We start from the raw sequence: 27,521 nt of genomic DNA on the forward strand, positions 1-27,521 counted from the left end.
GAAGAACGTAATTGACATAGTCAGAGCAACAAGCCAGTGAAACTATGCAGTTTACCTCTGGCCTGATTTATGATAGAGCTTGAGATGGTGTTAATCTTCCTTATTATTGTTGCCTGGGTTCCAAATAATCACTCACTACATCTGCTGCCTGCCGATCAGAAGATAAGTTTGGGAGCTTCTGACAGACGTTTATTACCCCTATTAAAATGTGATGCACTCCTTATGTCTGCTAGCCTCACAAAACAATGGCTGTATAAAAAACAGGCCAGCATATCATGGGGACAAGGTACTGTATACTCAGTGCATGGAGATTAGGCTGTGTGATGTGCAGTGCCATGCAGGTGATGAGAAGGTTCATTAATTGAAATATGGAAAAAGGATACTTTCTCCTTTGAGCAAATAATCTCAATGTATTTATTCAAATTGTGTTTTAATGCCTTGGGAGTGAGAAAAATATTAATTCGCAGCATTCAACATGGAGTCTTGAAGTCTGATATACTAAAACCCTCTTACATTCTCTAAACTCTGAAGGTTATTGCTATTACATGGTCTGTATATCACCTTGCACACAGTGACAGGGTCAACATCAGCGTGCCTTAAACGTGACACCTGTGGGAAAAGAGGACCTGAATCTGGTGGACATGGAGGGAAACTGGGTGAAGCTCTTTCAGGTCCTGCTGGCACAGTGCCGTATGAAGTTATCCCACATTTACTAATAGTCAGAGGAAGATGAGATGAAATAGGTTTTGGGCATCAGGAAGGGACACTATTAAATCGCTTGTATATGAGGCATAATGTTTCCGCAGGAGTCCAGGGGCAGGTCCTTGACATACTATAATCTGGTAAGATGTTAGACGTAAAAAGGATTGTAATTGTATTTCTGTAGTCTACCCTAAGTGTAACAAATGCATTGTATCATGCTTTAGTAATACCTTTCACATCTCGTTAAACGGTCAGATTTATCAGTTATCACTATTTTCCTGAGCAACTTAACTTGAACATGTATTTCAAGCCAAAAGTACTTAGGTACTATATTTCCCATCATTTTTATATCAGAACTATCTTGACGTCAAATTATGCACAAAATTTCAGTACTAAACCCCTCAGACGGAATGACTTTGGATGCAAAATAAAAATGGCCCAAAAGCCCAAGATTGAAATCATCGCCAACAATTGGATTTGAAACAGCAACCCTCACAGGCAGCAGCATCCTAACCTCCCAGCCCCATCGTTACACAAACTCTACTTTAATCAACGGCCAAAATATTATTACTGATTCAGAGACACCACGGTATAATTTTTCTGTAGTCTGGCTGATTTTCACACAGAGCTGCTATGAGTTTAAGTGCTACAATAAAAAGCCCTGAAGAGTGAGAAATAGTTTCACACAATGCAGATATATTACATGGCACATCCAACCTAAGTCTTTATTGTTATTCAAAACAGATGAGTGTGAATGCATACAGTCAAAAATTTTATTTATTTTTTTCTTAATTTCCTATATACATGAATGCCATTACACTGCAGACTGAAGACTAGACACAAGTGACCAGAGGTGGACATTTCAGGTCCAGAAAGTAATAATCCAAACCAGGATTTTGTTTCAACCAACACGTTGAGTACTCTGTGACTGTGACTCTTTATACTCAACTGGTTGGTTGAAACAAAATCCTGGTTTGGATTATTACTTTCTGGACCTGAAATGTCCATCTCTGCAAGTGACCAGTATATTTTAGAGGATGACCAACAGTAGCCAGGCTCTTGGGGAGAGTTTTGTGGTATTTAGCATTGCAAAGAGGTGCTATAGTGGGACATGGGGAGAGGAACCATCCACGTGCCCCCCCAACCTCCCCTGTTTTACAAACGAGGCGTAAAACAGTATTTTTCATCAGTCTGCTGTGCTGATAAGGGTTAAATTCAGAACTCCAGCCCTTCACATGCATCATACCTGTTATATATATAATTGTATATTCAGGTCGCCGTCAACTTATGACTGTGATCGGTTCCGACTGACGGCAGTCGGGACGGCTGGATGGCAGGCGGACCCGGAACAGAACACTCAAGCACATGGCATGTAACGGTAAGTCGAACTGGTCGTAGTTCGGCCCTTTATTTTATATGCAAAGATGATCATATGTATAGAGCACTGTATAATAAAATTTTATCATCTTTATGTCATGATGTTTCTTAACCTATTTATCACCATTTTCTTTGTTCATTGCTGCTGGCAGGTGGAGCGGAAACCGTCATACGCTCACGCTGGGCAACATTCACGCTCCCCCAGATGCAGCGCTGTCGCCGGCCGGCACATATCTGCTGCCTCGGAACGGTCATAAAGCTCATTAGTTGTAAGTCGCGTAGGTCGTAAGTTGTATGTGTGTGGATTATGTTTATATTACATTGTGGGGACCAAATATCCTCCACAATGTAATAAAAACCTGACATTGTGGGGACCATTTTCAGGTCCCCACAAACACCTGTGAATGAAATCGAAAAAACTAAAAATGCCAAATGTTTTGTATTTTGTTTGGTTACTTATGATTAAGGTTAGGGCTGGGTAGGGGTTAAGGTCGTCATGTTGGGATTAGAGTTTTCCCCATAGAAATGAATGTAGAGTCCCCCCAAAGATATAATTACAAACCTGTTTGTGTGTGTGTGTGTGTATGAAGCTGTAGTGATGCCAGCAAGCATTAATTTAACAACTATTAAATCTCACAGTCCAGTTTCCCTGATCACCACGACTTCCTTATACAAAACAAGCCCAAGAAGCAGTTATTCCTAAAATCACGCATATTAAAAATATATATATTATTGCTACTATTATTACCAAGTTGCTGAGCCATGTGACTCAAAGGCTGCTGATGGCTAAGCATTTAATAAAATAGATCAAGACCGAGATCAAATGAATTTTTAGATGAACATATTTGATATTCCCCAGATCTTTTAGAATATTTTGTACATTAGCACCATGATCTTAATTAATTTATCATGTTTCATACAAAAAGTGTATGTTAAAATAGATAGGGAGATATGCAATTTATCATAAATTAACAAATCGAGTATGTACCTGCTGTATAAACACAGGAGCTATGGAGCTTAAGACAGGGCAGGGAATGAGATGAGAGTGTGCTGGCAGAATAGACAGAAAGCACAGACAGAGTGAGGGAATTTCCATTCTCCCCTCAGAGCCCTTCTACCATTGATCATGATGACAGTCAGACATGATGGTAAGGATACAGGGGATAGAACATTTTCAGCAGTAATTAGTACAGTATGAGATGATATACGAAGTAAGCTTTATTACAAGTTTATTTCAGGCAAACTAGGGTTTCCAACATTACTTTTCCAAAATTTTATAATCAGAATTGCTTCATAAACAGCACTGAACAGATAGAAAATAGACAATAACTGCGATGAGCTGGCAGAATCTGATCAAAGCTTGCCTTGCCTGCAGTTTAAATGAATAAGAGTAGAATTAGGGCTGATCGCATTGTATTAGTTCATAATGGTAACCGCGTATTTCTGTGGTAATGTGAAGTATATCTAATGAATTAATTGTATGCAATTACTGATTATCCAGAGCTTTGTACAGAACCAGAACTGAGAAGGTTTCTTGGGATGGCTGGGTAGTATCGTCCATTTGGTAGAAGTTTGGCCTCTGTTGTGTTGCCCTTGACTGACGAGCTTGAAATGGATGCTGTGTTTGAGTGGTCTGAACTTCCCCAGGGGGCCTTTGGCAATGTGGAGTCCTTGCCCTGCAGCGATCCCACCTGCCCTGGACACCGACGCCTCTGTGATTCTGTGTTTCCTGTGTGTTTGATTATCTTTGTTCCACTGGAAACATGGTGTACATATTTGCAAAAAATCGTTTGCATTTTTGTTCATCTCTCCTGGAAAAGGTTAAGTGCCATTTTGTTTGTAAACCTTATTCTTACCTGTTTGTTGGTGTAGTCTGGGAGGTAGGGTAGTTGTATGTATTTTTCTTTTCTTTCTTTTTCTTTTTGGTAGGTAAATGCAGTGTGTGTTGAATGGAGGCACTTTGGGGATTGTGTTTGTTATTTTGCCCTGGCTTGCCTCTGGAGATGCGGCATGACCATCTTGTATTATACACCTGTGTATGTTATGTATGTAGTAGTTTGGTAGCTTTGGCACAATAAATTTTACAGCACTGGAGTTTGTTAGTAGTGCGTGGTGTTTTAATGGACCCGCTGGTGTTTGTTACGTGTCTTACCCTGGAGACGTTATATATGCATTCATTATAATAGTCCATTCGTTATAATAATCCATATTTGCTTATCCAATGGTGATGCAGCGTCCGTCTGATGCCATCTTGAGAAGCACAGAGCATGGGGCATAGAATACCTTGACTGGGATGCTAGTCCATCACAGAACACACTCTCAAATAAACACTGCAGAGAATCTGTAAACAGCACTTCAGCCAAACCATGTGTCTTTGGACCGTGGGAAGAAATCCACCCTTAACTAGAGCATGTAAACTCCAAACAGAGAGCAGACCTGTGGACTGAGGAAGCCATGTTTTTATGCATGACAACAGCAAGAGACACCAAATAATAAATCCTTACAGTCCCTGTAATTCTAGGTTGTCAGATAGATCAAGTTATGGAGTGATTTTCTTTCTATTTGAATGCCTCTAGAATGTAGAGTGAATCCTGAACTAAACAGCTGGTATAGAATGTGGAGTGGATCTGGAACTAAACAGCTAGTATAGAATGTGGAGTGGATCTGGAACTAAAAAGCGGGTATAGAATGTGGAGTGGATCTGGAACTAAACAGCTGGTATAGAATGTGGAGTGGATCTGGAACTAAAAAGCGGGTATAGAATGTGGAGTGGATCTGGAACTAAACAGCTGGTATAGAATGTGGAGTGGATCTGGAACTAAACAGCTAGTATAGAATGTGGAGTGGATCTGGAACTAAACAGCTAGTATAGAATGTGGAGTGGATCTGGAACTAAACAGCTAGTATAGAATGTGGAGTGGATCTGGAACTAAACAGCTAGTATAGAATGTGGAGTGGATCTGGAACTAAACAGCTGGTATAGAATGTGGAGTGGATCTGGAACTAAACAGTTGGTCTCAACACAACATGATAATTCTTTCCTCTGGATAGACGGCTTTGCTTTCCGGTCCAGTTTCTGATGATCTATGTTTACCATATGTGAGATTTCCCATTTTACGTATCCGGCTTGATGAGTATATCCTGACAAGAAAATTAGTTTTTAAAATTCATGTTATGTAAGCGTGAAAAAATGTAAGAAATTTCAACAGTACTTCATTATTGTGTGCGGTGTCCTGAGATTGAAAGGATTGCAATGAAGATTCTCAAAAATGCGGTGGCTTAGGGTAAAATCTGCATTTTTTTGAGCTAACATTGTCAGTAAAAAGTAAAAACAAAACCGAGAGCTGAATATTTCAAGAGTAAACACTGGCTGGGCTTAAAAACCGGACACAGAAAAATTGAAAATATAAGCTGTGTTATATTAAGAATTGGTATTTCATGTAGTAACCAGTTAGGGTCGGTAACTCATAACTTCAGTGTGACATTTTATTGTACATGTGTGCGGTCATACATATGTACATTTGCATTTATTTATTTAGTAGACCCTTATTATCTAAACCAGGCTCAGCTGGAACTTGGAGCAACTGGGATTAAGGGTCTTGCTCAAGGCCCAGCAGTGAAATCACTATGTCAGCCATGTATTCGGGGAGGGACAGGCCTGCCGTGACGTTTCACATCATTCGGATACTTAGAACTTAGACCCCATGACGTTTTATCTGTGAAACTCTTGACCTCAACCCAACCTAAGATGAAATGTTTAAGATCTTGGGCTGAACAGCAATAATCAAACAATGTGGAGCCCAGAGCTTTAAGAAGAATGACTTACAAGCCAGCAGCTGCACCCATCTTCAGGACATGGCAAATCTAATATCCCGGGGCCTAAGTTTCTCGTTAGTTCCGTGTTACAGAGGTTTAGTCTTTGGTAAGCCCTGCCCGTGCTTGTCCAAGGTCACAGCCACACATCACGGTCCACACTCTCCTACTGTATGTACTTTGCTCCCATAATCCATCATGGAAATTACGTGCTATTTACAAATAAGGATCACTGATTTTTGTAAACAAGATCTGCTCCTTCCTGTATTTGGCTGGTTATGGGTACATTCCTAGACAAGAAGCAATTATGGTGCTTATAAAATATGTATTTGATTCTCTTCAAAATGCATACCTTCCATAATTAAAAAAATCAAAGTAAAAAATTAGAAAAGCTCTGTGAATGCCAGGTTAATTTAATAATGGCCAGAAGGAGAAAAGTCCTGGTAAATTGTTCCCAGACATGCTGGGTATTTTCTGTTTGTTATCAGCAGTTTGTTACTTCAGTTAATTCAATAGCTCTGTCAAGTGGAATGCACATTCAAATCTTCAAATATGACAAAAGAATAAAAGTCATTTTCTTTCACATATGAAGACACATCAATTAATTTTAATGGACTCCAGTAGTCTCCCGAAGGAACTGTCTCAAAGAGATAGAAAGATTAGTGAAAATCAAGTCTCTAAATCTTGAAAAAATTCAAGTTTAATTATTATATATGCAGCAATACTAATAATGCTTTGCTGTTAGCTCATAAATCTTACCTTTACCCTTAAGTTTCACAAAAGGTCTTTTAATACTTATTTTGTCATCCAGGATATATGCTAGATATATTGCACATATATATGGTGATGTCGTACTCTTCTTGATGATAATTCATGTATGCAATCATTTATAGTAGTGTAATATAAACCTTCAGAGAGCATGAAATGCATAGTCTTTGAACTACAGAGACTTCAAAATTCCTAGTAGTAACTTATATAAGCAAAGAAACTGTTGGTGGTAAAGCCTTTAGCTCTCAACTCATAGCTTACAGAACAATCGGTCAGAGTGCGGGACACCACCCGTGGTCTCACTATAAATCTAGACTGAGGACCTATTAATCTAAAGTAGCTTACCTCAGTCTCAGGCAAGCTTACCCTAAGCAACACTGCTAGGTCTGTTGTACATAGTAATGTGTGTCTTTATGGACAGCTGTCACACCTCATTTCCATGTCCTGTTCGATGTCCCGTCTGTTCCCGGGGGCGGGGGGTACTGTCACATCCTGCCCGCCACATCTGTCTGACCATGGTTCGAATTACGGGCGGTACTGTACCCCCCGATCAAGACCCAGACCCCCCCCCCAAAGAGACAAAAATAGCATTTTGCGGGGGGGGGGGCGATGTTAACATTTTTCTTTTGTTGTTAAAAAAAAAAAAGATAATCTCACCGTATAGGAAAATTTTATGTAAAACGATTTCAGACACCCCTAATATGGACCGTACCTTTTTAACCACCTTGGCGCTAGAAGCAGCCAGTCGGTTGCGTCATTCATTCTAGTGATGGGAGGTTCGGCTAAATTAACTGATTCGATTCTTTCGAACTGTCCGTTGTAATGAATCGATTCTAAAACCGATTCTATGATTCTTTCTTTTTTTTCCTCTTTTTTTGCGCCTGGCCATATGACTCAACGAATCGTGGGATCGGATAATAAATCTGTCTCACGGTTACGTTGTTTGACAAAGATAGTGCTGGTGTTAAACAAAAATGTTAAGCTTGACTATTCACAATAAAAAAAAAACAATATATAAAAAGCAGAAAGCGTGTCGATGCTGAATAATATATATGTATATATAGTTCTTATTTTCTTTACTTAAGCCAAATTCATGTGCATGAGTATCAAGGAGTACATCACAGTTAACAACAACTGCAATATTACCAATACAGCACACATACCCATACAATGAGCATAAGTAAACTTGCATACGTTATTGTGTAAACGTCAAAGTTGATAAATATCTTAGTTTGTTCTTTGATGAAAGACATATAGTTTTATTATACAGAAATGCAATAATTTACTGTTGTGATAAATGATGAAGAGCTGCGTTTATTTTATTCCTTTTAACAGCGTAACGGCATTTCCGCAGTAAATGCCGCGAGGGCTCTTGGGATCGGTTCGCGAACCGTTCGTTTGATTCACCGACCGAGTGTCCGAAAACCCGTAAGTTTCGATTCGTTCATCGAACAGGCTCTTTTGAGTCAACGAGTGTCCAAAAACCCGTAACTTCGATTCGTTCATCGAACAAGCTCTCGGGTTTTTTGGAGTCAGCGAGTTAGAGAAACAGGTACTCGACCGTTCGGGTGTTCTCGGCACCAGACGGAAATCTACGAACGCAAAAGTGACGAACATAAGAATTAACTTAAAAGTGATAAGACAAACGCAGACGGAACATGAGAAATAAATCCGAACTCGCGGGGGATGCTTTTGGATGTTGAATAGCCAAAGATCAGTTAAAAACGTTTTAAAATAATTTTAAAAAACGATTCGTTCAGACTTACGAATCGGTTCAACCCGTTCACTAAAAAAACGAGTTAAAAAGAATGATTCGTTCGCGAATCGGCCATCACTAATTCATTCTCATTGAGTGACTCGTTCGTTGTGTTCGTCTGTCATAGTACTGTTTGTCGTGCATTGCTAAATGTAAGTAGCCAGCAGAAGTCTAGCCTGTTGAAAATGTGTTATTTTACGACCTTCATTTATTCGTTTAAGTGTTTCATCGACTAATGCAAGCTGACGTCTTTATAAGTTGAATTACTTACCATTGTCCTTCTGATGCCGGTGTTCTGTCGAGTTGAGCTACTTTGTCGAGGTAAGCTACCGTAGTGCTAATCGATAGCCCTAACCATAGCTTACCTCGACAAAGTAGCTCAACTCAACAGAACACCGGTACAGTCAACGTTAATTACGTTAACTAGCAAGATAAGCTAAGTTCTCTATTTAAACCAGGCTTATTTGGTGAGGTAAAATCGATCATGGTCATTTTCCAAGGAGATGAACTCCCTGTTTTCATTCTCATTTTATCATGAATAAATTGTGCCTTTCTGAAATTAATTCGCCACTTTAGCCTGTGTGGTTTGTTATTAGGCTATGTTAACGCATAAGAAGGTCTAACGTTATGCTCTGAAAAAACATTAATATAAGTGAAACCTACAGTATAGGGTAGGGCTGGGCGATATCATATCGATATGATATCGTCCAGCCCTACTATAGGGGCAACGAAAAAAAAAACTAGCTAGCAAATAATAAGCCCTATTATTTGAATTTTAGTGGTATTGATTCTGAATTCCACAATTTCATATTTATAGACATTTTTAGAAGCTTCATCTGATACTGTTTTGTTAAATATAGATAAGATTTTATTCACAGACACACTATGAGGAAAAGGAAAGATGGAGACATCAGACACTTTTTTGGTGGTAAAAGAAGAGTAAGTAGGAAATATTAGTGTTAAGAGCTACAGAACATTACATTAAAAGTATAGGTGCAGTTTTGCAAACTTAATGTGAATGTAAGAAGTGGTGGTCAGCAGAAGGCAGGAGAGGCACAGGAGCCGGCAGCAGGAAGATGGCAGGATGAGGACAGTGTGCAGGACAGTGCGCAGGCAGCAGGAAGATGGCAGGATGAGGACAGTGAGCAGGCAGCAGGAAGATGGCAGGATGAGGACAGTGCGCAGGCAGCAGGGAGATGGCAGGATGAGGACAGTGCGCAGGCAGCAGGAAGATGGCAGGATGAGGACAGTGAGCAGGCAGCAGGGAGATGGCAGGATGAGGACAGTGTGCAGGCAGCAGGGAGATGGCAGGATGAGGACAGTGCGCAGGCAGCAGGAAGATGGCAGAATGAGGACAGTGCGCAGGCAGCAGGGAGATGGCAGGATGAGGACAGTGGGCAGGCAGCAGGAAGATGGCAGGATGAGGACAGTGTGCAGGCAGCAGGAAGATGGCAGGATGAGGACAGTGCGCAGGCAGCAGGAAGATGGCAGAATGAGGACAGTGTGCAGGCAGCAGGAAGATGGCAGGATGAGGACAGTGTGCAGGACAGTGTGCAGGCAGCAGGAAGATGGCAGGATGAGGACAGTGGGCAGGCAGCAGGAAGATGGCAGGATGAGGACAGTGCGCAGGCAGCAGGAAGATGGCAGGATGAGGACAGTGGGCAGGCAGCAGGAAGATGGCAGGATGAGGACAGTGCGCAGGCAGCAGGAAGATGGCAGGATGAGGACAGTGCGCAGGCAGCAGGAAGATGGCAGGATGAGGACAGTGTGCAGGCAGCAGGAAGATGGCAGGATGAGGACAGTGTGCAGGCAGCAGGAAGATGGCAGGATGAGGACAGTGCGCAGGCAGCAGGAAGATGGCAGGATGAGGACAGTGCGCAGGCAGCAGGAAGATGGCAGGATGAGGACAGTGCGCAGAATCAAGAGGTGAGTTAGAAATTAGGCTGAACTTTAAGATCTACTGCATCATCAAGACAGATATTAGCCTAATAGGTAAATATGTATTTCTGAAGGCTGTTGGAGCTGGGGGGACTGAGAGGGCAGGAATAACACCAGACTGCTGGACCAGACCAGGCTGTTTGTAAATGTATAGGCTTATTACTTTTACTAGTATACTTCTCCTAGGATAATTCCTGGGAGTTATCAAAACCAAGTTCTTTTGGATAGGGATAAGGACAATGAGATCTTCTGTATTGATTGCCCCTTAGTAGCCCATGTATAAAAGGACCTGTTTGTCCTGTCTTTGTTAGTCTGGTCATTGACATCATACCTCCTGTTCCCTGTGCCCTACCTTTTGCTAACCTTCCCATTTTGACCCCTTGTGGTTTGTTCGACTGCTCCTGTTTGTTAACCCCAAAAAAGTTCACTTTTGTTTGCCTGACACCTCCTCGTTTCCGTTGTATGACAGGTGTTATAATTAACACTTATATCAGATGGCAAATTTTACCTGAATTGACACCCTGCAACTAATTCCAGTGGTAAAGTGGTGTTGGAAATATAGCTCATATTACAAAATAATGTCTCAAATTATAGCCACAATTTACTTGTATTTCATTTGAAACAATCAGCAAAGCACAAAGATACTATTAAACTAGTCAGCTATCCAGATCAATTATATCTATAAGATGCATTTGTCATGACTCAAAAACAGAATGAAAAACTCTACATTTTATCCCAAAGTTCCTAAACAGTAAGCCCTGCCTAAACAAGCACACTAAGCTGTGGCAGATCTACCTGTCAGTCTCTTTCTTTTGGGCAGACTGACACCCGAGTGCTCTGAGTGTTAACAGAAGGGCGGCTCTAAATTAAGCTTACTATAAAAGGAATAGCTAACAGAGAGGACGAAGTTATTTTAGGAGATATCGAATTTTGTCTGCTTCTGTTGTGCTAATCATGTCAGGGCAAATGGCAGATCTGCAAAAAAAGTATTCTTTGTGTGAATGCATTTTCACTTTGGCTGATGACACCTGGCAACTCCCCCCCCCAACTCTTGTCTGCTCAATGGTCGTGGCTCCCTCTATATAATTACACACATCGGCTTGGTGATACTGCTGATAAGAAGAAGCCAGTAAAGTTGCCATTGGGGTGAATCACTTTCCTCATTAAAAACCCTGAGTTTTCTTCACAGGTTTCTGTTCTCGATGTCATGCCAGCTCACAAATGGGTGGACTGTGCTGGTTGATTAAATTTAGCTAAAGTCTGATGCTCCGTGATTTCTGTGCACATAGAATTGCATACAAAATCTGAATGGTTGTTTCGTAGTTTATTCGTATATATACATTTATACAATATAACTGGACACATGAAAAGTTTGAACATTATGTATGACATGAAACAGTTGGGTGAAGGGCAATTAATATTTATATTATTTAAGTTATTTTAGGCACTTTTACAATCAGTTGGCTTAATATGTCACTGGACCAGACTGACAGGCTCATTAACTTTATATATTATTTGTTTTTAAATGTACTTCTGTGAAAATCTGAAAAAAACAAATGAAAAACAAAGACCTTGGGCAGGAATCTGCTCAACACATTCATTCCCATTGAAACATTTACACTGAAGACCCTTTACCAGAGCAGCTTCCATAGTTCCCGAAAGAATCTATTAATTCAGATACTTAATAACGTTACATTTCACTTTTTACATTAACAAGTACAATATATTTTTGCCTGTCACATTTTCCACAGCCCTAAACAGTCACAGTTAAGCAGAAGTGCAGCAGAATGCATATATTATAATAATGCAACATTTGAACTCCAATTCTCTTAACTCTCAGTGATTTGAAAAATAAGTACAGAGTGAAACACAGACTACCAGGAATTATTTGCATTTTGTTGTGCTTTTACATGAGATCGTGAGATTTTGAAGTGCTACTTGAACAATGTGGATTTCATTCATGTGAATCAATCCTGGTTAGCATACTGAGATACCCTGGACTGGACCAGGGCCTACTGCCTTAAAATGGAGAAAATAAACAACATAAAGGTGCTGTTTTTAGGGAAATGCAATTTACTTTTGGCAAGTCTCTTGCAGAAAGACATGGAAACAACACCAGTTTTTAAAAAGTCCAGTTTTAAGTATAATCATAGCAAAGGATTATGCTTCTAAGTGAAGAATGAAATTGCTTATTTTTTTGATGCCTTCCAACTTGACTGCACTGCTACATTAGAAGCACATAGTTTTGGTATGTATGTGTGTGTATGTGCACATTATATCCACTAGGGCAATAAATCTTGACAGGTGTTTGACAGGTATAATTACTGATTGTGTTTTATTCATTTCAATATGTTTTGATATAAAAGAATAATAAATCATTTTTACATTCACATTTCTTTATAAAATACTGTGCCCAAGTAGAAAAAAAACGAATAACCATTTTCCTTTAAATTACAATCTGAAAAACACCAAAAAAGTCCATTTCTGTTTTCAGGAAGTAAATGGAGCTGATATTCAGACAACCTTGCATGGAAATAGGGAGACTGATGACATGCCTGTACACCTGAATGACACATAAACCAAGCTGTGCTACACCTGACATTCAGTAGCTATAATGCAACAAGGTAACTGAAATCAATACGAAAACACAAGTCGTTACAAGTGATTAAAAGGATGCGTATAGACATTGTTATAGAGCTGAAACATATATCAGAACACAATAATACTGTGAGGTAATGGGTAAAATGTGTTGTCACGCACAGCTGAAAGAACTATACTACATTGTAGGTCGATGTTTGACCAGAAATGAGCACTAGGGTGATGCTGTAACTTCCTTAAGATCCGCAGGCTGTCAGGGCTACGCAATAACAGGCGGGAAGTCAGAGCCTCGTCTTTGCCACTACCCCGTGTGGACCTTTAGTATGGCTGACAACTGAAAGGTGAACACCACATGTCCCAGTGTGTTTGAGAAAATAGAGAAATATCCATTTACAGTTTTCCATATGTCAATCAGGAAGTCTGTGGATTTTCTGAAAAGGAATCCATCCATCTATCCATCCACCCGTCGTCCGTCCGTCCATCCATCCACCCATCCATCCATGTTTAATGGCATGTCCTGAACAGACTTTTGGGTGCCCTAATAATTCTGAGAGAAGTACCCATGATGATAACAATGATATCAGCATTAACATTTTCTTTGCGTTGCAGTGCCATCCTGAAGAACAGGATCAGTTGTCCAAAAGTAACCACCAAAGTGACGTAATTACCTTGTATCATGTTCATAAATATTACATTGTTCTCTACTTTGAAAACTAGTACTTTTGTTAGCACTAGAAATACTGTATTTCTATTGTATTGTTACTGTATCATTTTTAACATCTTAGTTTGTATTTTGCAAGGTCTTGATCTAAACTGTAATATTAGCTATAGTCATTAATGTTCGCTGGGTGCATAAGTGTAGAATAATGGAAGAATATTTAAGTGTATTCTTCTAAAACAGTGTTAGAAAAGAAATATCGAAATATTTATTGGCACAGTAAAAAAAAAAAAACTACCAAATGTACAATATTATATATTTATGTATTTCTCGTAATAAAACAATAAATATTACTTCACAAAGCAAGTTAAAAAATTAGCATGCACATAATTTTTACAGAGGTAAATTACTTTACCTGTATTTTTTACGTTAAATATAATTCTGGGGTCACGTCAGAATTTCAAAGTTGGGAGTTAATGGCTGCAGCCAAAAAATGTTTTTCAAAGCATGTTCAGAACCATACGAAGTATTTTATGGTGCCTGCCTCCCGTACTCCATCTCACGTTAAAACAACCCAAGCATGACATCTATTGTTTGCTTTCTTCAATGTAAACAAGAAATTCCCTTCAGAGTTAGATGTATATAACCTATATACTGTAAGTCTGACATCATGTTTTAATATAGCCCATGTCATGAACACTTATATACAAGTATAAAATTGTGAATATAGATACTGTGGGCACACAGAATAGAATGATGTTTAGAGTTTTTAATGATGCTGCAGAGTAAATAAAAAATTAACAGTTTTGCTGTCCTCCCATTGCCTGCAATTACTTTATCCTGCTGTTATGTATGATAGAAGCCACTCTAACGAAAGAGGCTTATAGTATCGACTGAGTAAAACTGATTTTTTTCAGCTGATCTCCACATTAATGTGCAGTCACATCTGTTCTGCGTGGCTTAGATGCTCACACATTCCAGACTTTTCCGCCCTCCATTGGTAGCAAGCAGCATGAAGAAACTGACCTCCCCACAATGAGCTCACAATACCGCATCTGTACTGGTCTGCCACTTAGGGTCAATCATGGTTTAAGGTTAATCTGATCCTCTGTGAGGCTCGTTTCAGCCAGTCAAAGGAGCATGGGGGGAGTTTCAAGTGTGAATCCTTTAAAAATATCAACCCATGGACTAGTCAGTCAGAACACTGAGTGAGGAAGATTCCAGAGAAGACGAGGGAAGTATGATCGACAGTATTTTCTTGGTGCTCTTGTCCATGTCGTCATGGAGATCCTCAACTACATGATAACAAAAACATGCATGTAAATTTCCAGTCATACTGTTATATACCAGATGATATATTTGCCATCTATTGTATACAGAAAATACATTGTAATTACTATCACAGGAAACACTCAATCCTGCTGAAAACACTTCATTTATCCTCGCTTTTTTATCAATTATAATTATTTCCAGCTTGCAATGACTTTGTGTTCTACCTAAATACATATTTACTTATAAATATATAAAAATACATGACTCAGGTTACCTGTTGATTTTTGAAATATGCCTTGAACTTGTGCCATACTTTTGAACCCAGAGGGTCTCTAAATAATTTCTGAGCTGAACTGATATGAATACCGGCATTCCATATGGCAAACCTCAACATGCAAGGCCATCATGACAACCATAACTGCACCGCTAGCAAAGCTTTAGGCGATCAGCACATACAGGACATACTGAAAGTTACGTTGCCATGTGCGTTACCGTGCCGTGCAGAATCGACCGCACTCCGGGTCACTCTGGGAGGTGCACGCACAGCGTGGAAACCACGCGGCTCTCGGGTCTGTCGGCGGTCCTCCAGGGGAGCGGCGCATGCGTTGCGGGCTGCGGTAGCTGGACATGCCGTAGGGCACTGTGCGCCTGCAGATAGCCAGACAGAGGGACGCAGTGAGTCACAGTGACAGGAACAGCACAGCAAATGTCACAGCATCAGGAATGGAGGCCCGGAAACTCACTATGGCTGGATATTCATGTGCGTTTAAGCTTAAGCAGGGAAAACTGATGATGCCCGCAGAATGTGCGCAAGATGCATGCATGCATTGATGGATGGATGGATGTATGCATGGATGGATGCATGTATGCATTTACAGATGGACTGATGGAAGGATGGATGAATGGATATGTGTAATTTTGTTATTAATGGGTGACAGAACTGATGGGCAAACATACACCTGCAGTAACTAAATGAATGTATTTTTAAATCACTTTAATCAGATGACATTTTTAATGCTTATAAAGACACAATGTTTTTCACATTTGGTTAAGTTTCTCCTTTGTTCTATTCTAAAATCTACTACGATGCAACAAATTAATTTCATACTGAAAATGACAGAATATCAGTGTAATAATGTGACTGTTAAGGCCATAAAGCAGCATTATTGTTAGCTAGTAATCACAGAATATATTAATGTACTTTTTCTTGCTTATTTTTAACTGTGTTGGCTCATTGTGAGCAAAGAACAAGAATGTACTCTTCAGTCATTCCCTGCACGTACATTTATTGTTTATGCACATAGTTTAACACAACAATCATTTATGTCACACCTTTTGACATCTTAATTGCATAACAGCTCCTGCAGTGGATAATCAGTGCTATGCTGTATATGTTATAACTTGCCCTAGAATTGCAGAAGAAAATTAACATTTAGCTCTTTTCGAAGTCCAAAAGCAAAGACGGAATCGCAAGCAAACTGCAATTCCTAAAAAAAATATTTAAAGCATGTGAACTACACTGAATTCCCAGCACCTTGCAGTTGTATTAGTGATAATAAAACCTTGAGTGATATGATACTGGTTCATTATTCTTCATGCTCTATCCATTGTGGCGGTCTTCATGAGCTTTGGGGAAGAGTGCCAAAATCAAGTCAGAACATTAGGCATTCTGCTCCCAATTCTCATTTAGAAAGATAAATACACCTTAGTTGAGGATCAAGCTTGAGCATGCAGATCTAATAGGTTAGAATTCATCAACAAAAATGTAGGGGATAATTGCACATCCTGCTTTAGAGACTGTGAAGAATTCTGGAAAGGGAAAGGCAGCCTTGAAATTAGACCACCTGATTGAATCGGACTGGGCCATAGTTTACATTATTTGCTTACTAAGGGATCCTATGTATATAGTATAGAGTATCTTTTTACAGTCATGGATCCTTCAACTTCACAGACTTCTCAGTTTATCGAGGAGATGGTGCTCTGGGCCATGTGCATGTTTTTCAGATTTCATGGATTTAAAAAAATGATTCTCATTTTATAAAAAAGAATGTGATTACTACGTGTTATTTTAACTTAAACGATGTGATGTAAACACAAAAATGTACTTCAGGAGATGCATATATGGCATTAAATTAAAAGGGGGCATTCGTGTAAAACACGACGCCGCAGCATATATGAGAATGGGGTCCCTTCACCCTCCCCCTACACACTCCAAGCAGGTGGGGCCACTGGCAGCAGCAATATGCAAACGAGCACAGGGTTGAACATGCATCCAGTGCATGAACCACCTGCGCTGTCACCTTAGCTATGTCGATGCAGAATGGATGGCAGGCTCATATTACATCAGGAGCACATGTTCAATGGCAGTGGAACTTGGCAATGTGTTTTTAATACTTCAGAACCTTTACTCCATTACATTCGTATGATGAATTTCTAGTTTTCACTCCAGTACAACTTTCAATATCCTGTCCCTTCCAATCACTCTTTATGATTTAGAATTAAGACACTCAGCTGATTGTTCAATATTCTTTGTTGGAATACCTTTATTGTACAATTATCCAAGCTATCCTTGGCCATTTTGACCTCGTAAATGTATTCTTCCCTTTTATCTAAAGCTGCATTTTACATATGAAAGGTACACTACACAAAAACACATATCAAATATGGAAGAATGCAAACTTGGTAGAGAACCAAGGTCGTCAAAGTGATTCTGACCACCCCACAGATCACATCTATCCATCTTCCATCTGCTCATCCAGAACAGGGTGGCGGTGGACCTGAGGCGTATCCCAGAATCCCATGCTGGGGGATCCTGGCCCAGCACAGTGGGCACACACAATGAGCCTATTTGATCTAAACGCCTGTTTTTGAGCTATGGGAGGAAAAGGAGTCCCCAAGAGGAAACCTACAGAACTTGTGGAGAACATGCGGACTTCTCACACAGACACACACAGTGGGGATGGGATTCAAATCCCCGATCTCAGAGCTTTCGAAGGAGGCAAAGGAGGATGAGTGGGGGGGGGTGTTCCTTTTGGATCTTCCATTATGAGCAGCGCTTTATACTTCACTTGTAAACGTAGTGTTTTTGGGAGACCCAGTTGTCCCAAAGATGGTGATAACCAGAAAACAAAAATGGTGCCTGGAGGAGAGCGCACATCGAGGCCCAGCTGTCTGATGGTGGCACCCATCAAGTGGGGGGAATAAAGGCACTCGCAGCTTCCTGCTGAGAGATACCTGACTTCAAAGGAGAGGCGACAGGGGGAAGCTTTCATGCCGCCTCGCCAGCCTGGCGGAACAGTGAGCTCAGGGAAACACAGAGTAAGTTTGTAGTTAATCAAAATGGACAAGCCCCAGCACAAATAACTGCACAGTTTCCCATACAGCATAACAGTATCAGGACTGTAACAGTATCAGGATTGTGGCAATTCCATCGTGCAATTCCTGGAGCTTGACTCCAACACACTATGCAAGAGTACGATCTGATCTGAAATACATGCCTCTATGAGAAATGGTGGGTTGTTTTCAAAGAGCAAATCATAACGATGCCAAAAATGTTATATATGCAAATAAGGCATCATTTTTCTTTTAAGCTTATCTACTTAAATGCTAGTGTCATCACAAGAAAAGCATGACTACTGCATTAAAATATCAATTACACACAACAGTGCATTATGACGGTTCTATTCACAGCTTTTATCTGCTTATGTATTTATCTCGTGTTGCACGGGCTGAGTCTGAATATTTCCTTTACAGCATAATAAATAAAGAATAAAACCCCACCTTTACACTTTGGACATCTTTACAGCACAATCTAACCATCAGTTGACCTAGTTTATTGATAAATAGGAAAGATCATAGTTTATCCACATTAAAGGTCTACTGGAACCCAGGAATATCCAGGACACAGACATAATGTAAGCAGGTGACATACCAAGGTTATGCTTTTTAAAATCACTGTGCATAGTTCACATATAGCGCACGCCACCTCATCTGTAAATAGTTAAATGTGAACGTTTCCCTAACTCAGTCCGAAAAAAAATCTGTCTCATGGATGGTGAAGCTAGTCCTGGGTCAAAGTAGCCGAGCGAGGCTTCGTGATGATCATCTGTGCCTGAGGGATTATGAATCTGTGACATAAATTTGGCCATCAGTGGTAAACAATATAGCCTGGCAAAGAGTACAGAAGATAAAACGCAGCTTTGATCTTCCTAATAATCTCAGCGGTTTACTTAGGATCTGCGCAATGATATTTATCTTGGGTGTAGGCAAAGGTGAGGCAATAAAAGGCATTGGCATGCTTTTAGTGCAGTTCCAGTTTGAACTCTGTTCACAACGTGTTTCTGAGGTTTGGTACTGATGTGGGACACAGGATGCATATATGATGCGTTCATAACTTAGCTACTATGAACGTTCTACAGAAGGAATTGATGTGTGTAGGTAGGTACTACTTATATAACTGTGAAGGAGAATGACCTATATCCATCATCAGTGAACCCATTTGTTACCCTGATGGAAAAAAACATATCTAAAATTCAAAAGGAAAGGTAGTAATTTACTGTTTCTGGAACTATTAATCACTATGAACTCCAAAGAAGATTTCACAACACCATTCTTATTTAACCAAAGATAGAATCTGCCATTAATAGTAAGAAAAATTCAAAATGAAACCTAGCATTTACATATACTATAACAGTGTTTCCCAGTCCCCAGAGACTCTACATTTTTGCTCCCTCCCAGCTCCCTGGAAGCAAAAATGTGGACTGTCTGAAGGTTCCCGACGACCAGGTTGGGAAACACTGTACTACAGCATCTATGTAATACAAAGTCAGTCTCATCTATACATGTTTACATCAAACTCTGCTTTTACACTCAGTTATTCAGATTAGTTCCTTTATAGTCCAATCAGACAAATCAGTTCAAATCAGACAGACCGACCGACCATCCATCCATCCATCCATCCATCCATAACCTTATCCAATGTACAGTTGTGATGAGCCAACCCAAAAATGCACAGGGCACATGGTAAGGAACTACCTGGATGGGATGCCAGTTCAAATAAGGCTATTCTGTCTGAATACAAGACCGCATTAATTAATTAAAAAAATGAAATCCAATACATATTCCAAAGTTATTTTTTGCATGAGATTTCATGAATTATGATTATAATTGCATTTTCTGTATATTATTATGATTTAATTGAATATTTGTTCTTTCTGTAGAAATGAAAGCCTTGTACCTGGCTTTCACATTGTCACATAACTAGGGGGCAACAGGACATTAACTGCTTCCCCCAATGTAAACTGAGAACTGGAGGGCAGCTTGTAATCTACACTGCTGCAGTACATTATTCAGCTAATTCAGACAATAAAAAAATCAGCTAGGCAACAGACTGTCAACAAAACATGAAAATGCAAAATTGGAAAATGCATGCTCATTAAAAGCTGTTTCATGCTCATTGCTGGCTGATACCCTTCCTTATTTATAGAATTTGCAGACTGTAATGCATTATTACTGTATATTAGTGTACTTTCCCTGTACTATGACAAGCCATAGTTACATTCCTACAAGATCATGTGAAGTTCTCACGTTACATCGCCAGGAGTGTCTGCAATCATGATAAGCCAAAGGGCAAAAGCTAAAGGCTCTTAATTATTTATTCTGATGTCATAACATTCATAAGATTCCTGAAGGCTTTTACAGAAGAAAATAATAAACCCACAATAAAAGAGAGTTTATAGTTAAGCCAACTATGATTCCTGATTACTTGTACAATAAGCCCCATTCAATATATTCTACAAAAGAACATAGTAAAGAGATATTCCAGGTAATTCAGTAGTTACTTAAATGACCTAAAGGCTCTACTCATATGCCTACGTTGATTTTACATCTAAAACAGTATAAAATGACAAAGTTGCAGAGATATTACATAACCAGCAAAATTCTAGGTGTAACCCAGAGCCTACCAAATGCTAAAATCTTTAAATGGAAAATGAACCATTTAATCAGCTCTGCAGAATGTCTCCATAAAAGATTATGAAAATAACCCTTTACTTCTTTTTTTACTAGATTCATTTGATGTCTCTGGACATTCTGCATGAGAGATTTTTGCACAAATCTAATGTCTGACCTCGTTTGATATTAGAAACATTACCGCGCTTTAATAAGACTATAAATTTCACCGATGTGCAGACCTGTTTCAAACAGGTGACCTACAAAACGAGTTTTGTTTCATAACACAAAATTCCTTATTGAATTTGAGTGCTTATATTTTATTACATGACGGTACATGATGCTACTTTATGTCTATTTAAAAATAATAGCAGGTAACCGTGTGAAAGGGTGGTGCAGAGCCGACTCGGTACCTCAGGTCATTGTCAGCATTCATCTTGAACTCTTCCTGCCTGCTCCACCTTATTCCCACCGTCTCTGTATTAGTTTCTTAAGCTTTGTTTAAACAGCAAATCCAAACCAGAGCCTCCCCTTCTGCCAGATTCAAACATCTCTACTACTCAAACGTTAGTAATTTTCTATTTTTCAATAAGGAACACAACTTTTTTTCCATGCCATCCCTGCTCCCATCTATCGGTAGAAAAAGAATAATGCTGTGGTCTGTCCTAAGCATCATACACTGAATTGTTCTGCTCTCCATGCTGCCTGAAGGCTTCCACAACAGCCTTGAGTTCATGCAAAATAATTTAGATTAATAGGAAATAATGGTTTGGAAGAAACAGATCTAATGTTGAATTTCCTTCTTAATAAGCCATTTAAATTGATTATAGTTATACTGGCATAAAAACATATAAATCACTTTTTGGACTCCATTCTATTGCTACAATTGATAGTTCATGCTCCAAAATCAGACAATTTGGTGCATACAACTGTTCACTGTAATGTTAGCAATTTAGGCCGTCTTGTTCATATATCAAAAATTTCTGGTAATGTGCTAGATCAGGGGTCACCAGCCTTTTTGAAACTCAGAGCTACTGCACAGGTACTGAGCCATACGAAGGGCTACCAGTTTGAAATGCCTCCTAAACTTATCTAAACTTTATGTATAATAAACATGAATTTATTAAACAGGAATTTTAGACGCTGCTCACTGGTGAGTTGTGCTATTTTTAGAACAGGTCCGCGGGCGACTCATGTGGTCCTTGGGGGCATCCTGGTGCCCACGGGCACCATGTTGGTGACCCCTGTGCTAGAGTATATGTACTAATTACATCCTTTTATTAAAACTGGACAAACATGTGGCAAATTGACGTGTTACATAATATTCACTGGGTTGTTCTAGGATTCTAGCTTGAATTGTCAGATTGACAGTGGCCTTTCAGCTTGACTGAAACTGTCAAATCTATAAGACTTTGAAGAAATGCTTGTGTTGGTCCTACATTATGGAAGTACTATGGATTGCAGTATTTTTCAGCAGTGCACACACCGATCAGCCATAATATTAAAACTACCTGCCTAATATTGTGTAGGTCCCCCTCGTGCCACCAAAACAGCTGTGACCCGTCAAGGCATGGACTCCACAAGACCTCTGAAGGTGTTCTGTGGTATCTGGTATCAAGACATTAGCAGCAGATCCTTTAAGTCCTATAAGATGTGCGGTGGGGTTCCATGGATCGACTTGTTTGTTTAGCACATCCCACAAATGCTTGATGGGATTGAGATCTAAGGAGTATGGAGGCAATTCAACACCTTTAACTCTTTTTCATGTTCCTCAAACCATTCCTGAACAAATTTCTCAGTGTGGCAGGTCACATTATCCTGCTGAAATAGCCTGCCATCGGGGAATACCATTGCCATGAAGTGGTGTATTTGGTCTGCAACAATGTTTAGGTAGATAGTATGTATCTAAGTAACATCAACAAGAAGACCAGCACCCAAGGTTTCCCAGCAGAACATTGCCCAGAGATTGACACTGCCTCCGCCACCTTTCCTTTGTCCCATAGTGCATCCTCGTGCCATCTCTTCCCCAGGTAAACGATGCACATGCACCCAGCCGTCCACATGATCCATCCATTTTCAGTAACCACTTGTCCTGTTCAGGGTCACAAGGGGTCCGGAGCCTCTGCCAGAGGCTACGGGTGCAAGAAGGGAACAACCCAGGATGGGGTGCCAACCCATCGCAGGGCACATTTACCCCAGGATGGGGTGCCAACCCATCGCAGGGCACATTTACCCCAGGATGGGGTGCGAACCCACCGCAGGGCGCATTAACACACCACACACTGATCACTGCACTACCATGCTGGATCCCATCCACATGATATAACAGAAAACTCATCAGACCAGGCCACCTTCTTCCATTGCTCCATGGTCAAGTTCTGATGCTCATGTGCCCATTGTAGGCAGACAGGGGTCAGAGTGGGATCTGCTGCAACGCAAACCCATATTCAGCATGCTGTGACACACTGTGTGTTCTGACGCCTTTCTCTCATGGTCAGCATTAACTTTTACAGCGAGCTGTGATACGTAAGCTCTCCTGTGGGATCAGACCACATGGCCCAACCTTCACTCTCCACATGCATCAATGAGCCTTGGGCGCTCATGACCCCATCGACGGTTCACTGGTTGGCCTTCCTTGGACCATTTTTGGTAGCTATTGACCACTGCATAGCGGGAACAACCCCCAAGACCTGCCCTGACCCATTGCCTAGCCACAGTGGCGTAAGAAGCATTTTGAATGCGGGGGGGACACACTGCTGGGGGGTCTGGGGACCCTCCCCCAGAAATTTCTGAATGAATTATGTTTATTCTCATGTCGATCAAGTGGAATGGATTCTTTCGTGAAGCAATAGAAACAGCGCTGGGTGAACTATTATTTTATGTTAAATGTGGGGGGGTCCAAACAAATAATTATGAAATGCGGCGACGCCCATGCCTAGCCCTCACAATTTGGCCTTGTTGAAGTTGCTCAAACCCCTAAGCTTGCCCATTTCCCTTGTTTCCAACACGTCAACTTGTTCACACCATTCAGTAGATCTGACAGCAATCACGAGATTTCATGTAACCATGATATTTTATGGTGCCTTAATAATCCATTTCTGAAGTCCTATGTAAATGCATTAAATCACTAGTCTTATATATGCATATTTATAATAGTATTGCACCAGTCTGTGGAACTGATTTTTCAATACCTTAACAATCAGTTTCCTGTCTCCAAGGGATCTGCAGTTGGCTGAACAACATAGAGAAATTACAATACCATCAAAAGAACACAGTGGATGGCAATCATGGAACGGACTCTTGTGGACACTCTAATTACACTGTATTGTCACAATTTTTACATACAAAGCAAAAAAAAAAATACTTATGTATAAGAGCAGGTTATCATTTGTGGGAGAATTGTAAGACAAAATCATACTCATACATCAATCAACACATTAAAAGTGAACTTGTAAAAAAAAAAATCACTGCTGTAATAACAGAGCACAATAAATGTATTCAGTTAACCATATCAGAATATTACTATGCTTGCACAGTTAGTACTGCAAGTTCCACTCCTAGGACTGAGGAAAGACATAAAACAAAATAAAAGTCCTCTGTCTGGAAATAAAACAAAAAAGTCCTCTGTCTTGTTACAGTCCAATTGTCTATTATATTGCTAAAATATAATACTTTTGCAGCTTGTCTAATTAGCTACGTTAAATGTGATATCTGTAAGATCAATTTACATAAGCACCATGCCTGCTGTTGTATTGTCAGTCTCAAAAGTGTTTTGTTAGTACTAAGAAACATTAAAATGTTCACTTGAATTCAAGTACTTTGAATTTGCGATGTGGGATTAAAATGATGAAAAATGTACTCTCACAGAATGAGACCCAAGCTTGTACTCCTTGTTATCATTTCATGTTGTTCGTCAGCAGAAAAACAAGCCAATGTTGCTCCTATTGCTTCAAGAAGATCCAGAAAAGATACACAGCAGTGACCACAGAACCCTAAAAACACACTTTCCCCTTCAGTGTAACTGCTGTGTAAAAGTGTAGAGACACCTTAAACCAAAGATCAAATGGGACACCTGCACATTGCAGGGCACACAGGTATCAGATTGTCTACAGTAACTGCATGTTTATGTACTGATAGAAGGTAACAAGAAAAAAACACCTTCAAACAGACGGAAAATATGCAATCTCCACACACACACCCACACAGGGTGGGAACGGAACACAAAAACTTAAACAACTGTGTTGCTAGTGCTCAACCTTTTTGTAAATAGGAATGACAGGTGGACACACAAAAAGGAAACTGATTTAACCTTAATTTTCTCACCTTGTCAAATTAGGGTAATAGAGTCTTGTTTTACTATTAAAATATAAAACAGAAATAAACAGCACTGAGCAAGAGAATAAGAAACCGATAAAGAAAATCGTTTATTAAATATTTGCACCGAAGCTCAACCTCAACCTCTTTGTATTGAGCTGTCATGCGTTAGAGTCGGTACTCACTCTGGCGTGTTGATCCAGATGATGTCCAGGTGACAGTAATACACGCACTCCTTGTCTTTGTAAGTGTAACACGTACAGCGCCTCTGCCTCCTCCGCGGCTTTGACGCTTCGCAGTCCGGACAAACAGCATCCGCGCTCTTAATGGCCCTGGAGGGGATGCTTAGTTCCACAGTAGGGCGAGTTGACAGGGTATCCAATTGCAGCGCCTCAAGTCCGTTTTCCCGGATCGCCTCCTTGTTAAGAGCCGCGGAACCTTAAATTAGACCGTGCGTAACATGGGTGACATTGGAGAGGACGGGTACCCCATAAATGAAACGTGACAATTCATACTACAGGGCTATTTGTTACTTTAAAGTCAGTCGATTTATATATTTGTAGGTTTACTCATGACTTATAAGTCAAAATCTAAAGAAATCCTTTCAAAATCGAATGCTTACTGAACTGGAGTCGATTTTTATCGGGCGATTAGAGAAAAGAGATTTACAAGTACTGACAAGATTAACGACATTAGCAAGTGGGAAAAGCGCGCACACCAGCAGATTATCAAAACTGATCTGGAAGATTAAACCGCTAAAGTTGCCTTTGACAGTTTAAACATTAAAATCATTGTTACCCAGAGAGACTAAACGTGCGATTGCTGTTGTTTTGCAGAAACACTTGGGTCGCACTTTAAGGTTCGACGGGGTTTTCAGTAAATTATTATAAATTTATTAACCATGCGTTAAGGAAGTTTAAATTTTAATTTCAGATGATTTCATACTGGGAGTTCATCTGGCAAGTTAAACAAAACAAGACTTTTCAAACTTTCAGTGTGTACAGGACTCAATTGCATCAGAAATGTATTTAATTAACTTAGTGAAAACACTTTGCACAGCAAATTTATAAACAGTGCTTTTCTTTTAGTTACCGGTATTATTATTTTCTAAGAGTAATACCACTACTTTCACCTGTAAATTAAAGTTACATAGTAAACACGTCCTACCAGCAGTTTGCAATAAACGGAGTCTCATATATTACTTATGAATTAAACTAATGCACGTATTTTGTAAACTTACCTTTTGCAAAAGCAGTTGTTAGTCCAACAAAAAGCAAAAACCCTAGATCCATGTGGGCTACATTAGCCATACCACTGTTCCAAAACGCCGATTGATTTGAGATTGAAAAGGGGCAGTACACAAATATACACTACTATCGTTAGTATCCAATACAAAAGTTCACCAAAGCAAAATCTTTTTTTCTTTGCTCTAATAACAATGCAACTGAAGTCGACACATAAGTCTAGATTTTTTTGAAAAGTATTATGTTCCCAGAACGACGCACGTGTTCATTTTTCATTACTGCACGAATCGTTAACTCGGTTACCGAGCATGGTTTCAGACGCAGCCCGTTCCTCACTCCCTGCTGACATGAGAGATGACATTCCGGTCTCTTCCTTAAGTAGATTAGGGCAGGACATTTTATATGCTGTAGAGTCAATACACAGACAAGCACCACCCGCTGAAACGCGGAACGATCATACACTCGAACACGTGCGTCCCTTCCAGAAACTTTCACGTGCTGCTCGCATTTTAAAGACAGTTGTACTTTGGTAGTTACGTCGGCGTATTGCTGCCACTATCACAAAAAATGAAATATGCCCACTTTCTCGTTTAACATCTCGTTGTACCATAATTAACGTTTATACCTGGTATGTATTCCAGTTTTGTATGTTTCACTTATGTAATAAATATTTAGTAAACCTTCTTGAATTGAATTGAAAGTTTCAAAATAACGAACTACAACGTTGCATAAAACCATATCAGGATTATTATAAGTTTCTGTGGTATGGACCTACAGTAATATATGCATGTATTATGCTCGAAATATTTGTTCAACTTTAAACTTTTACAAGTAATAGCAAATATAGAAGAATTACCAGTAGCCTACATCATAAAATCTTGCTCGTATGAAGGATCTGTGGTGTTTGGAATTTTTTTTATTTATTTTTTTTACTGATGATTATATTCTTAGTGAAGATTAATTAATTAACTATTTAATTTAATTTTAGTTTACTGAAGATTTTATTTTAATTTGGTGAAGATTACACTTTATTTACTGTAAAGCCAGTCAATTTTGAAACTCGGCAGCGATCAAGTTGAAATTAGATTTTCACCATGGAGTGATGGAGCACAATCGTGCTTTTGGGGAGATT

At 39.7% G+C, this 27,521-nt stretch overlaps 2 protein-coding genes across 3 annotated transcripts; one reads left to right on the forward strand and one right to left on the reverse strand.

Moving 5' to 3' along the window:
- The first annotated feature begins 9,147 nt into the window (after positions 1–9,147).
- Positions 9,148–14,424, forward strand: LOC140592265 (uncharacterized). Its single transcript, XM_072715253.1, has 2 exons — positions 9,148–9,355; positions 9,455–14,424. Exons 1-2 carry the CDS (start codon positions 9,318–9,320, stop codon positions 10,344–10,346), a joined length of 930 nt encoding a protein of 309 aa, XP_072571354.1. The 5' UTR covers positions 9,148–9,317; the 3' UTR covers positions 10,347–14,424.
- Positions 11,664–26,782, reverse strand: LOC111857094 (endothelin-3). Of its 2 annotated transcripts, none has more exons than XM_023837600.2 (4): positions 26,386–26,782; positions 25,331–25,583; positions 15,348–15,530; positions 11,664–14,905 (listed from the first exon to the last, which is right to left on the reverse strand). In XM_023837600.2, exons 1-3 carry the CDS (start codon positions 26,453–26,455, stop codon positions 15,371–15,373), a joined length of 483 nt encoding a protein of 160 aa, XP_023693368.1. In that variant the 5' UTR covers positions 26,456–26,782; the 3' UTR covers positions 11,664–14,905; positions 15,348–15,370. The 2 variants fall into 2 exon arrangements, with proteins under 2 accessions (XP_023693368.1, XP_023693367.1); XM_023837599.2 differs by having other exon boundaries at positions 15,375–15,530; positions 26,386–26,781.
- Between the last annotated feature and the right edge of the window lie 739 nt (positions 26,783–27,521).

This window comes from Paramormyrops kingsleyae, chromosome 8, assembly GCF_048594095.1.
Source record: "Paramormyrops kingsleyae isolate MSU_618 chromosome 8, PKINGS_0.4, whole genome shotgun sequence".
NCBI classification, from domain to species: Eukaryota; Metazoa; Chordata; class Actinopteri; order Osteoglossiformes; family Mormyridae; genus Paramormyrops; species Paramormyrops kingsleyae.

Coding starts and splice junctions, on each gene's coding strand:
- LOC140592265 (XM_072715253.1), top strand. CDS start 9,318: ATGGAGACATCAGACACTTTTTTGGTGGTAAAAGAAGA. Junction 9,356..9,454: donor TTTTTGGTGGTAAAAGAAGA/GTAAGTAGGAAA, acceptor AGTGGTGGTCAG/CAGAAGGCAGGAGAGGCACA.
- LOC111857094 (XM_023837600.2), bottom strand. CDS start 26,455: ATGGCTAATGTAGCCCACATGGATCTAGGGTTTTTGCTTTTTGTTGGA. Junction 25,584..26,385: donor AACAACTGCTTTTGCAAAAG/GTAAGTTTACAA, acceptor GTCTAATTTAAG/GTTCCGCGGCTCTTAACAAG. Junction 15,531..25,330: donor ATCTGGATCAACACGCCAGA/GTGAGTACCGAC, acceptor GGCTATCTGCAG/GCGCACAGTGCCCTACGGCA.